This window comes from Asterias amurensis, chromosome 6 (genome assembly GCF_032118995.1).
Source record: "Asterias amurensis chromosome 6, ASM3211899v1".
Lineage (NCBI taxonomy): Eukaryota > Metazoa > Echinodermata > Asteroidea > Forcipulatida > Asteriidae > Asterias > Asterias amurensis.
In genome coordinates, this window is record NC_092653.1 from 23,101,267 (window position 1) to 23,121,446 (window position 20,180).

Sequence of the window (20,180 nt, forward strand, 5' to 3'; positions counted from 1 at the left end):
ATTAGAGGGATAAAAATGTGGGCAAATGCAGTTCATTGCCCGCTATAAAGGCATCTATACTGGTGTAATTATTCACATAATTGAATGAAACTTATCATCATGCAGGATTTACGCACAGACAAGCGGAAATTTGTGGGAGTTAGACTGAAAATGATCACCGTTCGTTCACCTGTCTCTTCGGCGCATCTCTGTTCCTCGCAGGTCCGGCTCCCCGGTGTTGCATATAACTATTGTACGGTCAAATAATGTTTGACTCATTAGGCAATCGATGATTAGTCTTTTTGTGTAGTCCTGCAGTCGAATGTAAGGCAAAGTCTATGACAACTCCAACATGGTTTCCATTGATCCAACCACTGGTATTCAGATTGAAATGTCCTCAATTGCCACTCCCTTGTTCTGTTTTTAGAACCGATTTTACATTGTTATTTTTTTATATTTTATTTTTTTAGTTTACAACCACTGGCATTCAGATTGAAATATCATTCCCTATTCATGTTTTAAGAACCGATCACAGAGTGGCGTGATCACCATGCAGTGGGTGATTCCGTTGTAGCCGTCACACCGCTACTATGTAGACTTTACGCCTATTTGCGTTCCTATACTCGCGCAGACCGCGTAGCCGTCGCTCACCTTGGCCGGGCAAGGTGGGTTTGGGTCCCCGGCACACGCCCGTCCATTCTTACGCTCTCCGTATCCGTCGTTCGGACAGCTGGCCCCACGTTCGTTGCGTCTGGATTTCCTGTGCTTTTCGCACGGTGTGGCAACTCATTCACGAAGAGCAGACAATTTCAACATGAATAGAAAACAAGAGGATGGTTTCATGAAAGACATTTTTTCTTACAAGACGCTAACCAAGGAGCCAATTGAATCACAACAATCATGTGTGTTGTACCTAGTTAAACCTATTGCTAAGAAAAGAGGGTTTATTGATGTTCCTTGCAGCTGCTGTGCTTTTCGCACTGTGTAGCAACTCATTCACAAAGAGCAGACAACTTCAACATGATTTGAAAACAAGATGATGGAATTTCATAAAGAACACTCATTCCTACAAGATGCTAACCAATGAGCCAATAAAATCAAATCAAATCCGTATGTTGCACAATGCACATGTAGAAACCCAGTTACTTATTGCTGAGAGAAGGGGTTTATCAAATTGAATGTTCATTGCAGCTACTGTGTTCGCAGCAGCACACTGTGAACTTTATACGGTGCTGCATAACATCAGTCTCATTATTCAAAAACCCAAATAAAAAAATACGTATTAAAACGTGTCAGTTGTTCAAGCGTTTTGAGTTCCTTATAGGTAAATACGTGCGCTGTGAAACATGGTAGAATAGATAGCATTAATTTTCCACATTAACAAAATATGGAAATTGAACTTCTACTGATAAGGGTAATCAACTAATAAATATATAGTAAAATTGTTCTGCGAGACATTTTTTCGGTTTTTAAAGCACAGGTTGGTTTAAATGTTCAGCTGTATCAACACTGCTTTGTTTTAAAAGCAATGCTGAATGTCATTTATTTGATTTTAAATCCAGCATTGAAACTTTCAGTGTGGAGGAATTTCCTTTTAAATCCAGTAAATTACTGGAAGTACCATCCGTGCGTAAGAATAACAATTTCTATATCAAGCTCACCGATGCATAGCTATGGCGGCTTCTAAAAGGGAGGGCGTCATCTGCTGTTTTTTAAAGGGGGGGGGTACGTACAGTTTTCATGTACGGTTGATTGGAACACAAAGCATAAAGCATTGTAACCAGTCTATTGTTTATCATAGTATGCCAGCCTGCTGTGCCTTTTACATCCCAGTTGCGCTTTGATTTCTCTGTCGAACCTTGTACCCTATAAAAAAGTGGTGTTGTAACCACAGAGTTGTCCGTGCACCTTACATCAGCTGATACTCTAAAAATAGATCTTCATCATGGTTCGGCCTTCATATTTTCTCAAACTATAAAAGAAAGGTTATCACATGGCCTTTTCGAAACTCCAGATTTAGATTGGGCTCCATCCTTCGGTTAAGCCCGTGATTTTAGAAAAGTGATAATCGCCACTGTCTTTACTGATAGTAAGTTTGTTTAAAATGTTTTGTTTCAAGATGGTGTCCGTATTATAGGTTAAGCTTAGCTTAACTGCTTAATCTTGGTCTAAGTTATGGGATAGACCACGTCTAGCCCACTTGTGCAGCTTTTTAAAATGATCGCCTAACACGCACTGTTATATCAACAAGATGTTCGTCATACCCACACTCATTTTCAGATTGATGGAACTCTCAAGAGATAGTCAACGCCCAAACTGTTCCATGACCGCTGCCCACCCCCTGTGCCTATAATTATTATGACATTTCAGCGTTTCCTCGTTTTACACTTCTGAGAATATTACTTAAACCATTTTCATCAGACATTGAATTATGTCTCCGTGAATTTGATGTCTTAATCAGCTTTCAGCCCAAAGAGCTTTCGATTATAAAAAAAATATATTCCGCCCAAGTATAAAAAACACACAAAATGAGTACATCGTCAACGTCAATGCATCAATCGCAAAGCTTGAATTGTTAAATAAAATATATAAAAAACACAAACTAGGACTAATCGTCTTAAGGTAAATACATTCACGCATGGATGACTTCCTCTGATTTATGGCGCCTTTTGAATTTACATCTCCGGATAGAAAAACTAGAATCCCATCCTCTCTCTCTCATAAAAAGAGACGGGTCTGCAATAAAAAGGGATGCGGGATGTTCTAATCTCTTTAATTCAGCGCATACACAATATAACACGGCCAAAGTCCTGGTAGTCCAATTTGGCCAATCTTGTTTGTGAGGTTTAAGAGGGAGCTGGCTTTCAATCAGGGGGCCTGTTGAATCAAGTCTCTTCATGCCGTCGTGGACTGGGCCGCTCAGATCGGATTGATGTAGTCCTACTTCTTTATAGGATTTACTTCTGACATATATCGCTAGGAGCGTTGGGAGAGCATCCATCATCTAGAGTACCATGAGGGGGTGGGGGTTCTTAGTGATTCGATTTGGACATTTTGTCATTGTGTGGCCGGCAAGCATCGGAAGTAATTTAAGCAAACAGATAGCTGATGTATTGCGTGGAGAGTGGTAGAGGCACATAGGGTGGACTCTTTTGATGGGGCCCGCAAGTTGGGTTGAGAAGATGTCAAACTTGAATTGGGGTTGATGTCTTTGTTGTTCACCTTAGCTATGGGTGAACAACCTATAAGTGAAACATTTTGTACATGGACATACTTTACTATGATTTAAGAAGTGAAACATTCTGTGAGTACATTCTTTGCTTTGGTTCAAGTAAGACGTATGTTGCTGAACTTATACAGCTATATCTGTAGTCGATGAACAGGGATCATACTTTAATTTTTGTGATTTCCATTTTTATTTCATTAATTAATTCTGGTTGTAATGACTCACATATTAGCCGAGAAAACAAAGAAGGAAGTTACTTACGTGTCCGTGTTGGTCCAGGTTATTGTTGGTCAGTTTAAGCTTGTTGAATGTGACTACCTGTTTCATCCAGACAGCTCCAGTTGCAGGCGAGTCCGGGTGGATGTAAAGCCGGCTAGGCATGTGAGGCTCGGCTTTCCCGGACACCACCCATTCGGAGTTGTGGTACTTGTACCTGGTGTCGTCAACAGGGACGATGTCCATTAGGAGGATGTACTTGGCGTTGGAGTCCAGACCTGTTAGGGTGGCTCGGAAAGTTGGGAACATGCGTCTGTAATGACAAGAGATTAATGAGTACATTAATAAATGTGAGGAACATTCCGGGAATTCTGTTAACCCATCTTAATACATCCAAAATGACCCACCATTTCAATCAAAAGTTATTATGAGTCTCACTTTTGAACGGAAAATCGTTTAGTACATCATGAGTATTGGTGTTGGTACTGAATTTGACCTGTTGACCTTTTTGACTAGTGCAAGAATTCCTCCTTGGAATATGCAATGACCCATTTTGTATTGATATATTTTGACCTCATATTCCAATTTTGCTCTGAAAGAGCATCAAATTAAATGACATTTACACCATTCTAATGTGAGATTCGAGACTTGTACAAAGTTCACCCACACACTTTCATAAGGAATATATCTATTGGAAAATGAGTGCATCCAAAACTGAATTTGACTTTGGAGCCTGCCTCTTTAAGAAAACCAGGTTCTCACACAAAAAGTTAAACAAATCGTCAGTAAACATTCAAACAAATCCTAGTTTACAGACTACATCGATCCATCCCTTTCCGGTACTTTAAACCCCTTCAGGGATTCATTGTCCGGCGGAAGGGTATTTACACCGCCCAGTCGGTTCATGATCGAGTTAAAGAAGCACGCGAGTGCTTGGTGTTCGGTCAACCGGTCGTTCGGCGCTATCATCCCCGTTGATGACGCCCGGGCAGGCCTCGCTCAGCTCCACTGAGCGCATTGGGACATCTTAACTGACATTCTCGGTTTTTTCTCTATCTCGTTCAGCGTGTATATGAGCGAGGCGTTGGTCTTAAGGGAGACGGTTTGCTTTAGTTAATGTGAGACTATGTGCTTTGATGGTTGTTATAGATGGGCATATGGCCACACTGAGGCAACAGATGGTCCACGGAGTAGACACCAAATGACACTTTGTTTTACAAGCCATCGTCGGTTGTTCTGCTTTATGGGTTTACACACACGATGCACATAGTTGCACTCCCCACAAATCCTTTCCTAAATCACGGCTTTTTTGTACCAAAACTTAAGCCGTTTCGGATGGTGAGCCACCAGCGGTGACTTTAAGCCTGGGTATTATACTTAGTTTTAATTTAAACTTGCATTTAAACAACCGCAGTTAAGACGAGTAAAAGCTGACTTCGACGTTGTTCCTTTGGGAACGTGGAAATTCAAACTTACCCGAAGGTGCGTGGGAATCCAATAATTGCCAATTTCCCTCAAAATTTGTGGTATTTAAATTTGTTGTAATGACTATACTCAATGTATTGTTTGGGATATAAAACTAAAATGACGTTGAAAAAAATCTGAGGTTCCAAGCATATAGTGAAAACACAATGAGTACAACATACCCCCCAAAATCTATCTACCTGTAATATTGAAAAGGAATTTTATACGGGCCATTGTCAACGCTAATTTTCAGTACGATTTTTCCTCCCAAAACGCTAGCTCTAAATAGGACATGTTTAGACAGGCGTAAAGGAACAATATATAAATAATATCTTCAATTCTAGCTTGATTCTGTTGAAATGTCCAGAGGCTAAGAAAAGTACAAGCACCTTAAGGTTCTCCCCTAAGCCTGCCGTGTTTTTAATTAGAAGCCGTTTATAGAGTAATTGTCTAAAACTCTGAAGTCGTATAGCGGTATTTCCCCAAAAGAAATCTGCGTGTCTGTGTGCTGCGATTTATATGAGAGTATATTAATTGAGATTTTATGGGGCGTGATGTGTCAAATAAGTGCAGTTGAGGATGCAACAATGTAACGCGGATTGGGGGATCATGGTTTGCCGCAACCATTTGCGGTTATAGCTAGGCACCAGCCTACCTCTCGTGGGGGGCACCGGACGCGTGTGCTAATCTTTGTGACGTGTTGCCGACCTTACATGGTGTCACTCGGTGAAGAGTACACGCATGTCATTTTCGTATTGGTCATCACAAGTCTAAAATAAATTGGTTATTTAGTCCAGGGGACATTCATAACGTGTAAAACCGTCCCCAGGGGTGGGGTGTGATCGCTTCTCAATTGGTCAACGGAAACTAGAGTGATATACCCCCATGAGATTGGAACACAAGCCCCCCAAATCACGGCGCGTTTGGCGGTCCGGTGGTGTACCGCTTCGCGGTCCACGCCCGGGTAGGATTGGGTGGGAGCCAATTTCCTCCACTCCAGCGATTTTGGTGACTACTTTGGATCGCTTTCGTGAGTTTTGGCGGGAAGGGTGCTACACGTAATCACGACGCGAAATCATTGGATACATCGCATGACCACCTCGAGTTTTGGGTAGTGGTCCGGGACGCGTAGGTTTACTGTAACACGAACGAGGCTAGTGGAGAGGAGTCCGAGGGCTGTGATTTCATGGGGAGTTTCTAACACCGGGACCCCGTGAGCATCAGCTGGCAAGCACGGCTCGGACGCGCCAAAACCGGGGACTTTCATTCCCGCACATATGGCCGTTGCACACCAACTGCGGTGGAATGAAAATAATGTTGTGTGGAAATCATAGACTTTTTGGTAATGGGACTTGACGAAGCTCATTTAGTCTGGTGGTGTTGGTCTACGGATTGGGTGTTTCCGGACCGACAAAACTTCCAGATTCAACCGGGGAGCGCCTTCTGGACGACCCGTTCAGAGAATGCGAGGCGTGAACCCGACGAAATATTAAGTGGACTTAACACATCAAATAAATTGAGAAAATTAATAGTCTATTAAAACAATATTGCCAACGCGTCTGTGAAAGTGAACTTGGATATTATAGCTCTTTGATTGTGTCAGAGTCAATATAGGCGAGCTAGAAAGTATAAACAGATCGTACATGCGTCATACTCAATGCAACGTAATACGTAGACAGTGGCAGCACTACGGGACGAGGTGAAAAGAGTTAACCTCCAAACTAACTGTTTCTCCCATCCTCACCCCCCCCCCCCCCCGCTTCCACAAAGCATTCTCAGAAATACATCCTTATGCATGGTTATGTTCTTTCCTTTGTCCCTTAGTATATATTTCTCTAAAACTACATTACTTCTAAAGGGGGTTGTTTGTTAAATACAATATCATCCACTCTTCAGTATTCTTTATCAAGTTTTATGGTCACCTATGTGTGGAGCAATTACCTAGTTTGTACTCACAAAAAAAAACCATGTGAAACTTGTCATGGACAAATACAATGGCAGAGTATTATTTTTGTCACATATTTTACGAAATATTTACTACTTTGGGGGTTATTTTCTCGATACTGGAGGTCTATACTTTGTACATACAGTTGAGTAATTTTGGGTCAGTGCTTATGTGTGTATAGTGTACGTACACGTGCGCCGAACTAAGCAAGTAACGATCGGCATACAACTACGCGCACCTGGCGGATGTGTGTAAAACAATTCCATCCCAAACACAGCATTCTCAGAACCAAATGGTTTAAAAAATGGATCTGAAATTCTCTCTGATGCTTTCCCCAGTTACTTTATATAACAAAACAAACTTTTCCCTGTTTTTTGCGGTGGACTAACAGCTGGGCATGTTTGTTGCTGGCCCGTGGCCCGTGGACCGCCTGAGTTTAGGTGTGAAAAAAACGATCGAGTCTGATGCTGTACTGCACGGACTGCACTCGCGCAAGGCTCCATGATCGTATGACCAGATTGAAAAACTCAAACGTACATTTGTTTTTAAGCTGCTGCTCTTTTGTTATAGTTGAGTAGGGTACTTACAATATGTTGTTCAAACCATCAAGCCTAGATTGGTTGTAGATAAGGCGATTTAAAAAGGACTTCAAACTTATCTTTTGACAACTTCTTTGTAAAATAGAATGACATTGGTTTTAAGTGGTTCTCGGTTGTCAAACTGTCCCTTGTCTATCATTCTATGTTTTGGGGGGCTTAATAGAAGAAGTATTCATTTTACTTGACTGTATTCCATGAAAGGCACATTTGACATTATATCAATAATTAGACAAAGAAGTAGATGGCAACGTCACTCTTTGGCAGTTGGTTGAAGTGGCCGTCCGGACTTGTGATGTCAGGCGATCGCTCTCATTTAAAACCAATAATAACAATAAAATAACCTCTTTTTGGTTGATATTGTTTCTACGTTTATTCCTAGTCAGTGCCAAGTTTCTTTTAATTAAAAAACAAAAACATTTCCTCTGAAAGAAGGCACCAGTGCCATTTTTCTAACCTTTAAGCAAGTGAATGACTTTCCTCCCCAAACCAATAACTACCGGTATGTTTCCTCACGCTGCAATCTCAGTCCCTTCAAACGGCACGTATCTGCCGTGATTTCCCTCTCCCCACTCTATCTCCCCTCCCCACTCCCAAGAGTATTTTAACTCCCCACTCGGACGCAGATTTCTTTTTTTCCTTAAGTACCTTCACTTGCTTCTTCCATCCCAGGGCCTTCAAGAGCCCGAGACTCGCCCGACCTTGTCGTACACTTCCCAGTGTTTCCATTGACTCAATTATAGACGCAATTACCTGGTTAATGCATGTGCACGGGCCAGGCGAACAGTGGTGTCCATTTCTACGCATTGGGCCCCGGCCGGATAAATTAACTTTCCTCTCAAAACACTGGGCCGTAACCGTCAACGATATGTGTACGCACCGCCGTAACAGAAATTGTATTAGATTTCGTGAGTTGAAGTATCTTGCCGCGAGGCCTTGGTAAAAGGGCATTAAAGTTACAGGATGCATGAACACTGACTACCCTATCATAAATACGAGCCCATTTTAAAGTTAAGAATCATAGACAAAATTTACAAATTTACAATGTTAATGGTATTTTCGAAGCGTCATTAATGAAAATGTTCGATTTATTTGGTTTGGATGGCACAGCAACCTTGGCCCTGTGAAAATAAATAGTAAATAAAACAACTGTTCTTGATACAATAATCCTACAGGCTCCATCGATTTTTCTCCACTGCTGTTCATTGTGATGAATTTACAAGCACAACAATAGAAGCAAAAGTTCAACATTAGTCAACAGTAGCTTATAACATGCAGAGGACATAGCAGGTTCATACAGCGAAATGTCTTCTTTGTCATATTGGACATTGAACATTCGATGTATAAATCTATGTGAATGTTCAATGCCCAATATCAAACTAACCTTCATTAATTTATATATATTTCACATCCTGAACCATTGCGGTAAAGCATGCTGCGGGTTGGTTGCGGTAAATTTATAAATGACGCAATAAATACCATTACAGTTTTGTGGTTTCACTATATTTGTCAAGGCATTGTCCACTTCAGCCATGCAGAAAAACTAGTTCGGGTCAAGTCTGTCCATACGCAGTAGGCCTAATTGCAATTTGTTTAAGTTGAAAGTTCCCATTGATTTTTTTTTATTAGAGCGTTGTGTTCATTAACAAATTAATAGATCAAGTTTGGCTGAAGACTCGTGCTGTCGATCCTGGGCACAGTTTGCACACCAAACCTATAAGCAAAACAAAATTGGGCTTACCAGAATAAAGTTACCAGCCAAAATACCATGTAATATGTACTATTTGTGACTGGTATCCTACTCGTTATTGCTTAGCAAGGATTTTGTAAGCAGTATTTTCTGCTTAGGCGGCTCTTTGAAATTGGGGCTTGAGATTTAGGCCGTCTAGTCGGAGACGCTTCTCCCCTGCAGCGTTATTTACTTGATGTCTACCTAAGAAAAATGCGGTCACCATCGGGTCACCGTTATGACATGGTTTAGTTTTCTCGCCATTCAGCCCCCTTAGGCCCCCTGGAAATTATTGACCAAGATACGGGCACTTGTTTCTTTTCCCTCTGTCCTGTCTTTCTGTCTGTCTCAGTTAATGCATATTTGGTGGGCAAACGCAGACGGCGATGCACCGTCGACATGTTGGTAATAAATTGAGTCTCTTCACCCAACCGACAGTAATATTTAATACTATTAATTTATCAACTACATTTCGGGGAGGCTTGGTATGCGAGAAAGGGAGGGAGGGGGATTGATGATTATGATATTAACAATTTCCTTAACAAGCTTGGTCAACTTGTTGGAATGATGACACACACACCCCTCTTAATGAGATCAAGAGGAACCGGGACTACCTGCTATATTCTGATCCCCCCATGAAAAGCGATCATTGCCGGTGATAACGCTGCTCAGCCAGGGGCTAACAGGAGCAGCCTCGGGAGAGAAGAAAGACACCGCCCATTAGGAATAAGTGCTGTTTATTGGGGAGGACTACAAGTACGGGGGGATTACGTTCGGCTTGCGGTCTGGTGGCACACGCTTCCCTCTTGTCTGGTGCACTTGTCCCTGGTACTAAGACAGTTGCCCACCTACCCAGGCTGGTTAACTTTTGGACCTGTGTCTGAAGAAGAGTCTAACCGTCCCATCCTACAGCTGAGTCGTACTATCCCATCCTACAGCATCTAACCATCCCTGTGTCCACAGCATCACTATCCCGTCCACAGCATCTAACCATCCCATCCATAATTACAAACAGTTAAAACTGACCCAACTTTTAATGAGTCTGCCAATAAATCAATATTTGAGAAAGAAACCATTCAAACTAAGGCAGTAGAAATAATACCTAGCCATTTACGTTAATTGAAACTCAAAGTGTACTATCGTTCAAAAATAGACACCCGTTACGTCACACGGAATCGTTACGTCTAACCGCACGGTTGTAATCTACGGCAAAATCATTGTCCATTTTTCAATAATAATGAAAAGGTGGGGACATGGCTTGGCCTACTTTCCGTAACTAGAAAGATTTCCCTCCAATTCCTATAATTGATGTCGCAGAATGTAATAGTGCTCATTATTTAATTCAATTTCTGGCTTCTCAAACTGTTGGAGCGAGCCATCAGTGCCGGGGACATCTTTGCATCTAAACTCTTCACAGTGGGCTTGCTGCAATAGAGCTAGACCAATAAATACTAAATGCATAAACGGTGCGTAGCGGCCCTAGTGCCAGATACAACAAGCCTCCGCCTAATTGCGTGTAACTCAATTACCGGGATCCCTTTCAAAATTCGCGGGTGCCGTAACTTGGTTAGTCCCATGCATTCATTGTGGTGGCTGGAGCAATGCCAGTTTGATTGGGTTAAGACCCACGCAATTGCCGGGTCCCCGTGTGCCCTTCATCGTGGTAATGGAAAGGCCTTCCCCTTTATAGACAAGATGATAAATAATCATACATCAAACGAAATAACAAAAGATTGAGGGAATACACAACCAAGGCCTTGTGTGTTGCAGTGCGACGTAATTGGTTTATATTCAGTAAGAGAGATGAAGATTTTGCATACCGGGATACTTGCTAGACAGATGAGAGAGAATGTCCTCGGACAAATTTTATGTGAATAACTACCCAGAGTGTATTGTCTTTTATTTAGTATTGTCTTTTACTCAGCACTTAGGCTACGAACCCTTTTTTGAAAAGCCAAAAGCTGGAACAGAATGTTCTGAACATGAAAAAGAGTAGTTGGCGTTCATTGTTGGGCCAAATGTAAAGATGGTCTGGACACTCTTGTCCCGCAGACTCTTCTTGTGTCGTTTTGACAATCTTTAATACTGTCTGGTTCGGCCGTGCGGCAGTCCGTTTGTGTGTGTGTGTCAGGATGTGTATGTTTGCTTACTTCTTTGATAATGCATTTTGTGGTATTTTATCATCAGTCTCCTTTTGGTTTTGTTTTGTCTGAAATCATATTTGTAAAACCGCAATTTGCAATTAGAACGAATAAAGTCAAATGTGTTTCCAAGTATCTATTGTAAAACTGCTCGTTTACTTCATGACTGCTTTGATGTTTCAGAAAACTTCAATATTCGAATTCCCTTTTTCCTGCTTGTGTGTATATCTGATGCCACAACATTTCAAACAATTAAGGTATTTTCGTCGTCTGCTCCGGAGTGATGCGAACAGAAACTTTATATTTCCCTCCCGCGAAGCTCAAAACCGTACAAAAAATAAGTGTTTTAAATCTCGAAGAAAATGCTTCTACAATTTTAAAATTGTGTCCAATTCAACTGGTCCATCAACTTGTTACAGCACGGCAAGCTTAAATCTCATATTACAAATTGTCCTCAGTTCCCAGTAAATAAAAGCACTAAAATCTGAGTGAGTCGCCGACAGAAGAATTACGCACGGCTGGCCGGGTTATTGGTACGGATAGCGTGCGGAGTGAGCAAGCTTTACAGTTATTATTGAGGGTTTTTGATGAAGTCACGGAGCATAAAAACGGCAAAGTAATTCGCGTGTCTTTGATTTGATCAAACGATATGATCAGATTAGGTGTGTTTTCCGTTTCAAGGTGACGGGGGGAGAGAGGCGGCAGACCCGGGGAGAAGGCCCGGTGAGCCACGCTTGCTTCGCGAGGAGGGCGGGAGTCCAATAATATTAGTTGCAAATCGCGTAATGGGGTGTGCGATTGGGGAACACGAATGGAGTCCACACATTGGGCAATGTGCTCAATTTCCCTCCATTCTTTCTTATACTGAGCCATATTTGGGATATTTTATGAGATTAATCAGTGCGGTTCTTTTCACGTTTTAGGTGACTCAAAGTAGACAGACGAGCTGAGGAAAATATCGCAATTGCACAAAACCGATTGGCAATCTCTTTGCACCAAGCGTTGAGTCAGGTTTCTGACAGGCATGATACCATTTCTCTATAGTGACAGATATTAGTTTATATACATCATGAATATCAATGTGATCATTGTTTAGGCGCATGCTAGGCTTGCCTTCACCGTGATCATTAAGTAAGCCTAAACAAAACCTACACATCTGGTCGGTTATTACAGGCCTATAATGGCTGGTTAACAAAGACCTAGTGTATGGTATCACATGCCTGTTGATTGGTTATCACAGGCTTACCGGGTAGCTATCAACCGGTTATTTATCACAGGCCTACCGGTAAGTTATCACCGGCAGGCCTACCGGCTGATGGGTATCACATATCTACGGCTGGTTATTACAGGCCCAACAGCATTGGTTTTAGGAAGTGCATCCATTTCTATCCTGTTGTTTGCAATAAACACACCAAGCAGCCATCATGCCAAGCAGCCATCATAAAAAACAGGCGCCCAAAATTATAAGATAATATGAAATCCCGTTTAAAATGCTTTCTTCTGTGTTCATGTGTGGTCACGTTTAACAGTAATAGTGAAAAGTATATTCCATATATCTTTATGTCTACGGGGGCAGTAGTGAAAATCTGTGAAAAGGCCAATAAAAATGCTGTGATAATTCAGATAAAAGTTGACGCATAATTTAACTCACTTGGGTAATTTGAATTATAACAGTAACCGAGTCGGTGGCAAGACAGTAATTTGAATATCAACGCAAGGTACCTATAGCTCGTCTGGTTTTCATTGTAACGGTAAACTCTGATAGAGCGATCATTTTTGCATATATAGTTTCGAATACGTAATGGTGTATGGAATGCACGTCTCTACGAACGCGCTGCATAAAAATGATACTCATGTAAAATGCATCAGTTAGTCAGCTAAGAAACTAGCGTTGGGCCGATGACACATCCATAAAAAACAGGCGCCCAAAATTATAAGATAATAATTATGGTAATAAATAATTATGATTCAAGTCAGGTTTGTGGAAGTTTTGATCGCTGAAAATGCTTCAAAAATAAAGGTTTATTTATCTTTGAGAACTTATGCTTATTAATGAGAAGTACATACGCAAAACATCTGGGTAGCAGTTATGGACAGTGAAACGTCACTTTAGTTTGCTGGTAATCTGATTTTGGTAAGCAAATCGTTCATTTGCTTAGCGAAATTGAAACGTCAACCTGTTATATCGCTTGTAGTGTAATGTGCATTCCAAGGCTTCTTACACGGGACTCTCGGGTCGACTTCATTAATAAGTCATTGTCATACTTCCTATACAGATTTTTATTATGATTATGGTTAAACTTTTTCTTTGTCATTATTAATTGATATAGAAACCTACCCATGCAAGCCATCCCATATTTTGTTACGTTGAAGTTGAGCAGGGTAATGATGCAGACAGAGAGAAGCTGATTGTGATACGGGTGTATGATATTCAAAACGAAGCTTGGAGGAAAAATGTATTTAGTACTTTATATAGGCCTATTAGCCAAAAATTAATATTTTGTGCGGATTAATAATGATTTGAAGAGTGGCTAACCACGGCACTGTAGAATGTTTTACCGTTTCTTAATCTGAAAAACACTTATAATATTGTTTTACTGCAATTCATTGCAAAAATAACTGTTCGTGCATGAGCATTTATTTATATTTGATCGCGTCCAAATTGCCTGGGGAAAAAAAATGTAAAATGCAGAACTGTAAAAGTTAGTGTTTATATCCTGTTTTGTTCTGGAAATTATTGTTAATTTCCAATTCAATTGTGAAAAACAATTTATTTATATTTTAATGGCGTCTGAATTGCCTGTATCTATGGTGTGACTGTTCAATAACCATATGGTCCTGCATCCCGCATTTACAATCATCGATTCAGAATGATTTCCCCTTTTACGGGACGACGGAGGAGTGAGGCGTGAAAAGTAAAGTTTGTCTGCCGCGTCAATCGCCCAGCTCGCCCGGGCGCCATGCGGGTCACGACCGAAGTATAGCTCGACGACAACTGCCCTGAAAACAAGTTTAAAACATAAGATAATATATAGAGCAAGGCAGCCCTATGTCTGGTTTGTCCAGTGTCTAGTTCTGCTTTGGTAATGTTTGGGTTTTGAATTGTCTGTTTGGAACTGTTTTACTTTAGAGTTTACAGCGTCTAAATAGTGTGGGCAAAACGTTAATTGACTTCACGTTAGTAAACTATTCGAAAACAAAACATTTCAAGTGTAGAGACGCTGCAACCTGTAATGTATAAGTAATGTTTATAAATTGTGTATTTTTCCCTCAAATATTTTCTCAGATTGCAGTTTGTTGATTCAAATTTTACCTATAAAATTATGCGTTTATTCCCTTGAAGGTATTTCTCATTTGAAATCCTAGTTGTAGTCGCAGTAAATCTGTGATAATTCTGCCTGCTGTATCATTTTGTGAGAGCCTAGTTCTGTTTTTGGAATTAAACAATATTAATCAGTTAATCATTCTATCACTAGCTGTGTTACCTTGATTGATTATGCTAAGTAGACTCCAAATCACAAAGCGCTTACATAAACATTTACTCGCCTGTAAGTTAATACAATGCAAACGATCAAGTCTATGTGCACTAAATGATGTTAAATACCAACTCAACGAGGAAACCGCGTGTCTGTTTGAAATTCAACCGTCGCACACGCGGTGTGTGTGCATTCTTGGGGCGAGGTGTCTAAACTCATGTGAAAAATATCACAAAATAAACAGTAAAATTTGCGAAAATAAACACGTGGAAAACATCATATTGAACGTCAGCATATCATGGGTAAATATATCATGTGATACGGCAGAGAGAAGAGGATCCCAAATCAAGTGGGTGGGAGAGTCAAACTTGCGTTGGCTGAAAGACAAATATTTACCATAAAGCATATTGCGCATTGGATACAAATAAATACCAACCACGAATTGCCAGTATTGTGTCAATACGTTGGTATTCCAAGAAATTATTTGTGTAGCTTTTGAAAAAAAATGTTTGACGTATTATTTGTTTAAAGAAACAATTAAATTTGTCTAACGTCCTTACAGTTATTACAACATAAAGAATACAAAACAAAAATGCACTACTGAAAAGAAAGTAAATTATTGACTAAAGATTTCTAAAGGGTTTAATTCTTGAGTGACGTCCAGGTCTAAGTTTTTATGCTGAGTTGCTTTTCAGCCAAAAAAGTAGGCAAGTATGCCAAAACACCATGTCACATGCACAATATGTGACTGGTATCAGGCTTTTTTTGCTTAGCTGTACATTTTTAAGCAATAATCTTTGCTTAAGACAGCTTAATTGAAGTGGGTTCTGATCTGCTACTGCACAGTAAAATCTTACTAAATTATGAAGGTTTGAAACAAATGATTTAAGTGTGGACCCAGGAAAGACACGTCTTCCCCAAAGTTGAACGGAAATCTCGCTAGTTTTCTCATTTTAAATTGTCCTATAGGCTAAGTCAGTCTAAAAAATATAACAAGAGAGATTGTGAAATTTGCATTTGATGTTTTTCACAATACTCAGGAGCCTTAAGGTTCATAATAAAACCAGAACAGACTGCCAAAGAAAATACTCTGCGCAAAAACTCCAACAAGTTCTAAAAATTCACTAGTAGCGTGAGAAACTCCACATCAAGTCCACAAATCGTTACCTACCAAGGACCAACCCATTCAAAGAAGGGAAAAAGGGCTATAAAATGTTCTTTTCTTTTGATTTGATAGTAAAGTAGGCCAAGCGAACCGTTATGTCTGCTCTGTCTGTGAAACATCGGTGGGTGAGAGAGGCTGGCCCTGTGGACTCCTGTGGCCTCTATCTCCCATCAAGTGAAAAATTCCCAACAATATAGCTGGCGTCGATGGGGCAGAGCGGCCGGCCAGATTTTCACCGGGCCATCAATGGGGGTTACGGCACCAGCCATTGAGGCCCACTTAATCGCGTAATGTACGAAACAGTTATAACGTCTCTTTGGTTCACAGCAGCGGGGTGCGTATTGGTATGTTATTGTTGCCGTCTTTATTTTGCAGGTTGGTTCTGTTATTACTGATTTATATTTATCTCATGGGTTGGTGGAATGAAAAGCAAGGGTTGTATTGTTCCCCCGTGCCTCAGTGGGTTTTCTCTACCCTGCCGACACGGAGTCCTTGATTTTGATTTTATTGTTATTGTTTCCTTTTCCTCCTCTCTACCAAAAGACCCTTTTTTCTCAAAGAGACTGAGATTTTTTTCCTTCTCTATGGCTTTTGTGGTTTCTCTGATATAATAGAATAAAAGATATCAGTAAATATAGCGGTTAATGAAGCATGTGTATTGTGCTTGGCTGGATCAGTTGCTATTCTGGTTTCTAGTACGGTATGGCAACCCCGCCTCTGGCAAAATAACAAAAACAAAAAACTAGGTCCCTATTTGATTACTTAGTTTTTTGCCATTTCACTGTGCTGTGGTCATGACGTCACAGCAACGTCACAATGCAGTTCGATATTGGCCCGTGCTAGGAGCATGAAAGAGACGAGTGATTTCTCAGGCTTGAATCGAGACTAACAGTCAGCCAAGGTGACGTGGCCGTATTTGCTTTTCAATTACCATTTCACACGGTGCCCTCCGGCTTAGCCTCGTTTCGAGTTGCTCGTTGAAAAGGTAAAGATATTGACATAGACTACACAATGCGTGGTCCTAAAGAATACTAGATTGTTGACATGATACACAATCGGACAGTGGTGTGATTTCTGACATGTGGTTAACCAACCTTCGATGGACATCAATGTACTCAGTGAGAACTACAACTTACCAACCTTGCTATCTATTTTAATTTATAGAAAGCAATAATACAATATCATATTTTCATTGCGTGAAATACGCACGCAAAATCAAGAAGATTTGATTGCTTTGGGTTTGCTTTGATGTTCGACACAAAAGTATTTAAAATTTACCTAGTCAGTTTCCTTTATGGTTATTTCTTGATTTTTTTCCAAATTAGATTGCACGGTTATAAATATTTGTTTTACATTCGAAACAGCAAAATCATGAGCAATTTTTCCAACCAATTATGTACTTGTAGTGGGCATTGCTCTTATAGTGTGGCACACTGCTTTGTCAACCAAGGTTGTCGGTGCGTTAAAACAACGTTCGAACTCGTATAAGGAACCTGAATTTATACGAATATTATGCACGGACATTGCGTTGTCTAACATCTTGCCTCTAATAGCAGTGACAAGTCCACTAAAGTCCAAACGATTGTTACATGTTAAAACAACACTGAATCAGAATAAGTAACTCAAAATTATTCAAATATTGCACGAGACTTTCCTGGTGTATAGTCCACAACTATTCGACCGCTCGCAAGTTAAAACAACGTTTGAACCCGAATAAGGAACCCAGATTTATTCGAATATTATGCACGAGACTAACACGGTGTAACATCCCAGCTCTAATAGTAGTTAAGGCCGGCACTTCAAAGAGACAATCAAAGAGCGGAACCACTTTTCCTCTTTTCCGAAGGATGATTAAAGCTGTTAACGAAAAGTGGACTTCACTGAAAGGGCCATCGACTAGACACTCTTTTGAATTACGGCCAGAATTTATTACAAGCAACAACATGTCCCAAACGCAAGCATAAGTCCTTGCTGTCAACAACTTTCCCCTTCTTTCAGCCAGTAATTTCCCTTAATAATAGCCTCATTCCACTCGTGTAAATACCATTCTTACATACTTCAGTCCAACCATGAAGATATTTTTTCGGGGGATTTACCAATGGAACCTCAATGTAAATACGTGTGCGGTAGCCGACAAGGGGGACGTACGGCTGACGCCTACCGGACAAAGGCGAGTGTGCACGGTATGGTCCTAGCCCATCAATGCGTTGAGTAATTTTTCTCTTTTACCGCCGGCAGTGTAGTTGTAGAACATAACAGTACATCCGAAATGCTTATGGTTTCAAACCCTCCTCCCTTGTTACGGGGCGTACATAGAGGTTAGGTTCAGAGGGCCCATCGGGTGTTTTCATTGTCAAGTAATTTGGTGGTGATTATGTTTGCCGTGCAAATTAAAGCAAGCTTGTAGCATCAGTTGTTGCTATTCAGGGGGGGAAATACACTTAAAAAAACTCACAAGAAGTTCCGTTGAGTGCCATATAATTAAGTCCGAGGCACTGTTTTTAAATCTCCATGAACGGAGTGTTTACTGCACACTGAGCTGTAACCCTTTCTGCCTTGCGCCTAAATGTGAAAGTTGCAGTTTCTGGATTTGGCAGTTAACTTAAATCCCAAATAGCACTGTGCTGCATTTAGCAAGGTTTTACATATGACCTTGGCATACACTTCCCGGTACCTCCTTGAATGAAGTGTGTATTTAGCAAAATGTCCAGTGCACAGACTGATGTAACCCAGTTCACCTCACATTGCAACAGAATCATGTTTCTTCAGTTATAGCAGGGTTTTCATTTAAAGTGTTGCATTTTGATGTATTTAGCAGTGTGCTTTGAAATCACCTGATACATGGTGGTTTTGTTACGACGTCAGTAAGAAAACCAAAGATTCAAATAACAGACAATGACGCAAACGTTCTGGGTCACGGCGTAACCTTATTACAGTTTTATCAAGTATTTCACATCTACTTGGGAAAAACAACAAGCACAGTTAAACTGCTTGTTATGTTGGCTTGGTTGGTATCAGAACAGGTCTTACGCAAATACCACGCCTTTTAACCAGTTGTAGAGTGAAGAGTCATGCTTCATCAAAACATATGTTACGTAGGATTTGAAACTTTGCATGGTGGACGTACAAAGATTTGCGATAACACCATTCATAGAGCAATGACTATCTCTAATGAGTTGGGGTGGGGATAGTCATTACATTGTGTTACCGCAAATCTTTCTATATAAAAAGTATGTTATTATGTGGTATACCCGAAATACTGTGTGTATCTACAGCCTCTTCCAAAACAGGCAAAGCCAGAAATCATACACCATGTGTTTGCGTTTAAATGAAAATCACAGGCCTTACATTTCATCTTTGAGAGGGCAAGGCCATTTTCATTTCGCATACTTCCAGAGAATCTTAAAGTCATATGTGGAACTTTTGTAGAGACATCAAGGCAAAGACCAGGGCAACAGAGGCCTCAATGGCTTCCATGTAATTCCAGGTCTGAAATGCAATCTCTTTGGTTGACATCTTGATGCTAGTTTCCAACGAATTCTCTATCTCTCTTAGGATTTAAATATTACCACTTGGAACTTCATTTAGTATAAGCAGTATTATAATAGTGGTATGAGTAATTAAGTTGTCCACATGAATAATGTTGATATAGGTCAGAGAATTTACATTATAACATTTTGTCAAATGACGGGCCGCAGTCAACCCCGGAACATTAATACTCGTGCAACCCACGGTCTATCGTGCACAAGGAACCTATCAAATTCAATGCTTCACTCGGTCCGAGAATTCCGGATCAGACTTAAACATAAAAATCTCACCGGAACGGGAACCCCTCAGGGACTTTTGATTTATTCTAATGAGTAGTTTATGCAAAGTGATACCCCTTGTTTAGTTTTTAGCCTTTCATCTGTGTATTTCTCCCCCATCAGCCTGTCTTTGAAAGCAATGATTTAATATCCATTATATTCCGTTCGTATAATATACCCATCAAACCGTAACGTTGCAGGCAGTCGTTCATCATGGAAGAAATGACATGGAAATACTCGAGTCTTAAACATCGTTCAAACCTCACTGGTTCTACCTCACAGAGCAATAATACACAAACCCCCACTGCCTTCCCTCTTTTGTCACTTTGACTTCTTGAAAGGAGACTAAGGAGGAGGAAAAGGGAGCAAACGACCGCTCAATTGACCGGCTTGTCTCGTCAAAATAGAGGAAATCTACATCTATATGTTAAAGGTAC

General features: G+C 40.6%; 1 protein-coding gene across 2 annotated transcripts in view; it reads right to left on the reverse strand.

Moving 5' to 3' along the window:
• The window catches only part of LOC139939121 (uncharacterized), a 43,564-nt gene that overhangs the window by 15,015 nt on the left and 8,369 nt on the right, over positions 1-20,180 (reverse strand). For both annotated transcript variants that reach the window (XM_071934867.1, XM_071934866.1), the window contains exon 3: positions 3,467-3,734. In XM_071934867.1, coding sequence (XP_071790968.1) covers positions 3,467-3,734 — 268 coding nt within the window. The remainder of the gene's footprint in view (positions 1-3,466; positions 3,735-20,180) is intronic.